The 8,241-nt window shown below is 42.7% G+C and overlaps 1 protein-coding gene and 1 pseudogene across 1 annotated transcript; one reads left to right on the top strand and one right to left on the bottom strand.

The window, feature by feature from the left end:
- Positions 1–293: 293 nt before the first annotated feature.
- On the bottom strand, positions 294–413 carry LOC116529664 (annotated as a pseudogene).
- A 5,054-nt stretch (positions 414–5,467) lies between these two features.
- On the top strand, positions 5,468–7,523 carry LOC116529257 (ADP-ribosylation factor-like protein 5A). The gene is made up of 2 exons (XM_032246888.1): positions 5,468–5,935; positions 6,264–7,523. The coding sequence occupies exons 1-2, from the start codon at positions 5,750–5,752 to the stop codon at positions 6,606–6,608; spliced, it is 531 nt and encodes a 176-aa protein (XP_032102779.1). The 5' UTR covers positions 5,468–5,749; the 3' UTR covers positions 6,609–7,523.
- Positions 7,524–8,241: the final 718 nt, after the last annotated feature.

Below are 8,241 nucleotides of genomic sequence, written 5' to 3'. Positions count from 1 at the left end.
CGGAGTTTCACTCATGTTACCCAGGCTGGAGTGCAATGGCGCGATCTCGGCTCACCGCAACCTCCGCCTCCTGGGTTCGGGCAATTCTCCTGTCTCAACCTCCTCAGTAGCTGGGATTACAGGCACGCGCCACCATGCCCAGCTAATGTTTTGTATTTTTAGTAGAGACGGGGTTTCACCATGTTGACCAGGATGGTCTCGATCTCTTGACCTCGTGATCCACCCGCCTTGGCCTCCCAAAGTGCTGGGATTACAGGCTTGAGCCACCGCGCCCGGCATATTTTTTTTTTTTAAGCCTACAGCACCTGGTATTGCCAGGCAGTCTCCCATCCAAGTACTAACCAGGCCCAACCCTACATAGCTTCCAGAGATTAGATGAGATCGGGCACGTTCAGGGTGGTATGGCCATAGACTCTTTTTTTCTTTTGAAATGGAATCTTGTTCTGTCACCCAGGTTGGAATGCAGTGGTATGATCTTGGCTCACTGCAACCTCCGCTTCCCAGGTTCAAGCGATTCTTCTGCCTTATCCTTCCAAGTAGCTGGGATTACAGGCACCCACCATCACGCCTAGCTAATTTTTGTGTTTTTAGTAGAGATGGAGTTTCACCATGTTGGCCAGGCTGGTCTCGAACTCCTGATCTCAGATGAGCCTCAGCGTCCCAAAGTGCTGGGATTACAGGCATGAGCCACTATACTCGACCAGTGTTTTTGATTTTTAGTAGAGATTTCTCTGTGTGGCCCAGGTTAGTCTCCAACTCCTGAGCTCAAGCAGTCCTCTTGCCTTAGCCTTCCAAATGCTGGAATTACATGTGTGAGCCACTGCAGCCAGCCAAGTTTGCATTGCTTCTAATGAGAAATTAGTTGTCATCTTTCTAGTTGCTTGTAAGCTTTTACCTCTATCTCTGATTTTCAGCATCTTGATTATTATGTGCTTTGGGATGGTTTGCTGTCTGTTATCCTGCTTCAGAATTGTTGAAAATCCTGAGTCTATGAGGTTATAGTTTCATCAAATTTTAAAAGTTGATTCCAGCACCTTGGGAGGCTGAAGTAGGCAGATTACTTGAGCCCGGGAGTTTGAGACCAGACTGGGCAACATGGTAAAACCTCAACTCTACAAAAAAATAAAAAATAAAAAATTAGCTGGCCATGGTGGTATGCACTTGTAGTCTCAGCTACTTGGGAGGAATCACTTGAGCCTGGGAAGGTCGAGGCTGCAACAAGTCATAATTGCACCACTGCCCTCCAGCCTGGGTGACAGAATGAGACTCTGTTTCAATAAAAATAATTATAATAATAAATAAAAATTTTAAAATAGGCCAGGCATGGTGGCTCATGCTTAAAATCCCAGCACTTTGGGATGCCAAGGTGGGTGGATCACAGGGTCAAGAGATCGAGAACATCCTGGCCAACATGGTGAAACCCTACAAAAATTAGCTGGGCATGGTGGCACATGCCTATAGTCCCAGCTACTCAGGAAGCTGAGGCAGGAAAATTGCTTGAACCCGGGAGATGGAGGTTGCAGTGAGCTGAGATCGTGCCTTTGCACCCCAGCCTGGTGTCAGAGTGAGACTCTGTCTCAAAAAAACAAACAAAAAATTAAAAATTAAAATTGGCCATTACTTCTTGGAATATTTTTTGTGCCCTCTTCCTTTTCTTAGACTTTTATTATATATAAGTTGGATTGTTTGACATTTTCCCACAGGTCATTGAAACTCTTTTCATCTTTTTCTTTTCTTTTTTTTTTGAGACGTATTCTTACTCTCTCACCCAGGCTGGAATGCAATGGTGTGGTCTCAACTCCGCCTCCCGGGTTTAAGCAATTCTCCTGCCTCAGCCGCCTGAGTAGCTGGGAATACAGGTGCATGCCACTACACCTGGCTAAATTTTGTATTTTTAGTAGAGACAGGGTTTCACTATGTTGGCCAGGCTGGTCTTGAACTCCTGACTTTGTGATCTGCCCACCTTGGCCTCCCAAAGTGCTGGGATTATAGGCCTGAGCCACTGCGCCCGGCCTTTTTCACTTATTTTCTTTGCCTTAGGGCTTCAGTGAATTTAAAGACATGATTTGCTATGTCTTCAAGTTCACTGATCTTTTTTTTTTTTTTCTGATCTTTTCTTCTGTAGTGTCTAATCTCCTATATCCCCAATAAGTAAAATTTTCATTTCAGATATTCTTTCATCTCTAGAAGTTCAATTCATTTTATTTTAATATTTTCTCTTCCCTATGTTCATGTTTTTCCTTGTATACATGTATATAGCCTTATTAGCTGCTTTTAGCATTCTTGTCTGCAATTTCATCATTTTTGTTATCCTGGGGTTTTGTTTGCTTGTTTGTTTTTTAAGACTCACTCTGTCACCCAGGCTGGAGTGTGGTGGTGCAATCTTGGCTCACTGCAATCTCTGCCTCCCGGGTTCAATTGATTCTCCTGCCTCAGCCTCCCTAGTAGCTAGGATTACAGGTGTGTGCCACCATGGCTGGCTAATTTTTGCATTTTTAGTAGAGATAGGATTTTACCATGTGGGCTAGGCTGATCTCAAAACTCCTGACCTCAGGTGATCCTCCCACCTCAGCCTCCCAAAGTGCTAGGTGTGAGCACCAAGCCTGCCTTTTTTTTTTTTTCTATTATCTGATTTTTTTTCTACTGCTATGGTTCACATTTTCCTGCTCCTTGACATGTCTAATAATTTTTTATTAGATGCTGGACATTGTCAATATTATGTTGTTGAATGTCTTACGTTTAAGAGTGTTAGTTTTGCCAGGCATGGTGGCTCACGTCTGTAATCCAAGCACTTTGGAGGCCAAGGCAGGCGGATCACCTGAGGTCGGGAGTTCAAGACCAGCCTGATCAACATGGTGAAACCCCATCTTAAAAAAAAAAAAAAAAAAGACTATTAGTTTTGTTTTGGCAGGCAATTAGATTTGATAGAGCAAGTCTGGAGTGACCTTTTCTCTAGGACTAATTCTAGTATTTCGACTGGATGCCTCAGGTGTGTAACAAGGAATAGTCAGAATGTGAATGTCTCCCAGGCCTGTGTAAGCTCAAGGAATTGTTTAACTTATAACTCCTTGGCTGTTCCTTTTTCAATAATTGTTTTTTCTCTGACCTTGTGGAGTCTTGTTCTATACATGCACAGCTTAAATTAGTATTCTGCCAAGAACTCAAAAGAAATTTTATGCATATTCTTTTTCTGTGTAGCTCTCTTCTTTCTAGTATTTTGTTCCATAAATTCCAGCTGCTTCACACTTCTCAAACTCCAATCTCTGGCCAGGCGTAGTGGCTCATGCCTATAATCCCAGCACTCTGGGAGGCCAAAGCAGGTGGATCACCTGAGGCCAGAAATTCAAAACCAGCCTGACCAACGTGGTGAAACCTCGTCTCTACTAAAAATACAAAAATTAGTCAAGTGTGGTGGCACCTGCCTGTAATCCTAGCTACTCAGGAGGCTGACGCAGGAGAATCACTTGAACCCAGGAAGTGGAGGTTGTAGTAAGCCTAGATCATGCCACTGCACTCCAGCCTTTTCCAGACTCTGTCTAAAAACAAAACAAAAAAAACCCCTCCAATCTCTGTTTCTTCAATGGAGCAAGGCCGCCATGCTCTTGTTTGGGTCCTCTTTTCTATGCCATGGTTGGATAAAGCTTCTAGGCGGATAGCTATGACAATCATAGGGCTTGCCTCATTTACTCTTTTACGTTTACCCTTTTTTCAGGAATCAGAATCCTGTATAGCCTGTTTTCCAATGTGCTATGGATTGAATTGTGTCCTCCAAAAATCCAGTTGAAGTCTTAACCCCTAGTGCATGTCAGGATGTGACTATATTTGGAGATAGGGCCTTCCAAGAAGTAATTAAGGTAAAATGAAGGCATATGAGTGGATCCTTACTCCATCATGAGAAAAGGAAGAATCACCATGCATGAGTGGACCACTTGAAGACCAGGAAAGAACACAGCAAGTAGGCAGCCCACTGCAAGCCAAGGAGAAAGACCTCAGAAGAAGTTAAACTGCCAACACCACCATCTTGAACTTCTACCCTCAAGAACTGTGAGAAAATACATTTCTGCTTTTTTTCTTTTTTTTGCGATGGCATGTCACTCTTTCACCTAGGCTGGAGTGCAGTGGTGTGATCTCGGCTCACTGCAACCTCTGTCCCCCAGGTTCAAACAATTCTCCTGCCTCAGCCTCCTGAGTGGCTGGGATTACAGGTGCCCACCACCCTGACCAGCTAATTTTTGTATTTTTAGTAGAGACAGGGTTTCACCATGTTGGCCAGACTGGTCTCGAACTCCTGACCTCAAGTGATCTGCCCACCTTGAGTGCTGGGATTACAGGCATAAGCCACTGCTCCTGGCCTAGCCACCAGTCTGGTATTTTGTTATGGCAGCCTTAGCAAACACATATGAACAGCAGTTGTTTCATATACTTCATGCAGTTTTGTAGTTGTTTACAGCATTAAGGAAAATCTGGTACCAGTTTTTTGTCTGAGCTGGAAGCTGAATACAACAGATTTGTTTTAACAGAGGACAGAACGAGTTGGAAAAGTTATGAATAGTCACATGAATCTCCATTTTACACAGGAAAACATAACGAACATTAAAAAAAACAGCTTAAATGAAGTAATTGATGTACAATAAACTGCACATATTTAAAGTACAAATTTGATACAGTTTGACATATGTATACACCCATAAGATCATTATCACTGTCAATCTAAATACTAAACAGAGAGGCTGTCTCTAAAAAAAAGAGATTTATTCGGGAGTTAGGCTTTGCAATGGGAATATATCTGCCACAGTCAACTATGTGTACATATTGAGGAGGTAAAGAAAGACAAAGGTTTTGGCTGGGCGCGGTGACTCACGCCTACAATCCCAGCACTTTGGGAGACTGAGGTGGGCAGATTACATGAGGCCAGGAGTTTGAGACCAGCCTGGTCAACATGGCAAAAACCCCGTCTTTACTAAAAATAGAAAAATTTGCTGGGCACGATGGTGCACATCTGTAATCCCAGCTGCTTGGGAGACTGAGGCATGAGAATCGCTTGAACCCAGGAGGCAGAGGTTGCAGTGAACCAAGATCACACCACTGCACTTTAGCCTGGGTGACAGAGGGAAATTCTCTCTCTTTTTTTTTTTTTTTTTTTTTTTGAGACAGAGTTTGACTCTTGTTACCCAGGCTGGAGTGCAATGGCGCGATCTTGGCTCACCGCAACCTCCGCCTCCCTAGGTTCAGGCAATTCTCCTGCCTCAGCCTCCTGAGTAGCTGGGATTACAGGCACGTGCCACCATGCCCAGCTGATTTTTTGTATTTTTAGTAGAGACGGGGTTTCACCATGTTGACCAGGATGGTCTCGATCTCTTGACCTTGTGATCCACCCGCCTCGGCCTCCCAAAGTGCTGGGATTACTGGCGTGAGCCACCGCGCCCGGCAATTCTGTCTCTTAAACAAAAAAAAAAAAAAAAAGAGAGAGAGGAGCTGGGGGAGGACGGTGACCCGCGAGGCTCGTCGCAGAGAACGCGGCGGCGATGTCCGCGAGCCAGGCGAGTGCCGCGGCGGCAGCGGCGGGGCCTCGCGCGTGGCAGGGCGGCCTGGGCTTCGGCCTCCCTCCGGTTCCCTGGAAGCGGGCCCGCGGCCAGCGCGGGAGCAGCAGCAGAGGCGGAGGCTCCAGCGCGTCTCTCTCCTCCCCCTCAGCCTGAGCCAGGGGAGGCCAGACGGCCCAGGTGTCTGGAAGGGGGTCCGCTGCCCGAGAATGGGAATTCTCTTCACCAGAATATGGAGACTGTTCAATCACCAGGAGCACAATGTTATCATTGTTGGGCTGGATAATGCGGGAAAGACTACCATCCTTTACCAATTTTCTATGAAGGAAGTTGTACACACATCTCCTACAATAGGAAGTAACGTAGAAGAGATAGTGATTAATAATACACGTTTCCTGGCCGGGCGCGGTGGCTCACGCCTGTAATCCCAGCACTTTGGGAGGCCGAGGCGGGTGGATCACGAGGTCAAGAGATCGAGACCATCCTGGTCAACATGGTGAAACCCCGTCTCTACTAAAAATACAAAAAATTAGCTGGACATGGTGGTGCGTGCCTGTAGTCCCAGCTACTCAGGAGGCTGAGGCAGGAGAATTGCCTGAACCCAGGAGGCAGAGGCTGCAGTGAGCCGAGATCACGCCATTGCACTCCAGCCTGGGTAACGAGAGCGAAACTCCGTCTCAAAAAAAAAAAAAAAATAATAATAATAATAATAATACACGTTTCCTAATGTGGGATATTGGTGGCCAAGAATCTCTCCGTTCTTCCTGGAACACTTATTATACTAACACAGAGTTTGTAATAGTTGTTGTGGACAGTAAAGACAGAGAGAGGATTTCTGTAACTAGAGAAGAACTCTATAAAATGTTAGCGCATGAGGACCTAAGAAAAGCTGGATTGCTGATTTTTGCTAAGAAACAAGATGTTAAAGAATGCATGACTGTAGCAGAAATCTCCCAGTTTTTGAAGCTAACTTCTATTAAAGATCACCAGTGGCATATCCAGGCATGCTGTGCTCTAACTGGCGAGGGATTGTGCCAAGGACTTGAATGGATGATGTCACGACTTTAGATGATTTCTACTGACCTCTTCTCATAGACTTTGTATAAATGAAGTAATGGACTTTACCTGGAAGCTGCAAAAATTAATGGTTTAGATATATTTATAATAAACTGATTTAAACGTTTTCTATAAGAAGAAAAATTAAGACCACTTATTTGAAAACAAAGATGAAGTCTCACCTTCCAATTTGCTTTCTCGTTAGTTTTTTCCAAAGTAAGTTTTAAAGCTGCGATTGACATTTTTCTCATAATGAATCCTCTCAGGACATTGTGTAGCCTGTGGTAAGTACAAAGGGAGAGGAAGACATTTTGAATTTTAAGAGCTTTATTATCAGTATAACCCTCCCTAGTTGAATGTTGTTTCTTCTTGTTCCATTAAGTCAAAATTACAAATCACAGATACTTAGTTTCCAATATTTTAAAATATAACGTTACTTATAAAAAGTATTTTGCTTAAGGTTGTGTGTATATTGTGTATATACCTCAAGTTCAAGTTAATGGCTTTGATTTATGTTCTAAAGAAACACAAATAACAAATATTAATAATATCCTTATAACCATAATGAGATAAATATTGACATTGGTGTTAAGTGCCATTTTATAGTTTCTCCCTATGTTCACTGTATTGTACTAATCAACCTCCCAAATCAATGAGCTGCTTGTTAAAAAAAAAAGGAAAAGGAAAAAGCATGACATTGTGTATTGATTTTTTGTTGACTAAAATCACACATGTGGAAACATGTAATTCAGCAGGGTGGGATAGCTATCAGATTCTTGGCTTAGTATTACTAATGGGCAGGATTGTACCATGAGCAACTATCAGATTATTCCTTTCAGTGGTTCTTATGGCATCTAAATTACTGAATAAATTATTCATTAATCAGTGAATCATAAATTATGATTAAAATGGTCAAATGAATTCTCAGCATTAATTGAAAACTGTTGTGTGAAACATGTCTACCCAGGAAAGTAACACTCTATAAATACTGTTAAACAATTTAGATATATTATTTTTAAGTATTATATTGTATGTCAAGCAGTTAAAATGAATTTCAGAGTAAAAGTTAGGTGTGTTTCTGAGCAACACTGATAATGTCTTATTTTGGTACTTGAAATATAGTGTGAGATTTTTTTATTTCTAAATTTTGTTGTATCTTCTATTACATAAATGCATTGTTTGACAGTTATAAAAAAAAAGAAAGAAAAAAGAGAGAGAAAGATTTTCAAAGGAAAAAGTGAAGAGGATTACATAATTGTTTTGAAATTATATCCTTGGCTATAAAAATCCTTAACAAGGGTGTTGCCTGGCTGAGTTTGGACAGGGAGTTGCTGGGTAGATGTCTTTGCAGATGAATTTTTTGTGTAGGTTTGTGATGGCTATTGTGCAAGGTTGTGTTTTTTGCAGAGTCTTGTGATAGCTTTTGTTATCAAGCATGAAAGCCTTTCCTAGCTCTATTTATTTATTTATTTATTTTCCGAGATGGAGTCTTGCTCTGTCCCCAGACTGAAGTGCAGTGGCACAATCTCGGCTCACTGCAACCTCCAACTCCCAGGTTCAAATGATCCCCTGCCTCAGCCTCCTGAGTAACTGGCACTACAGGCACGTGTCACCACGCCTGGCTAATTTTTTGTATTTTAGTAAA

This window comes from Sapajus apella, unplaced genomic scaffold, assembly GCF_009761245.1.
Source record: "Sapajus apella isolate SASKATOON/1434 unplaced genomic scaffold, GSC_monkey_1.0 scaffold62, whole genome shotgun sequence".
Taxonomy (NCBI): Eukaryota; Metazoa; Chordata; class Mammalia; order Primates; family Cebidae; genus Sapajus; species Sapajus apella.
Note: the sequence above shows the minus strand (reverse complement) of the source record. Positions and strands in the feature narration are given on the sequence as shown.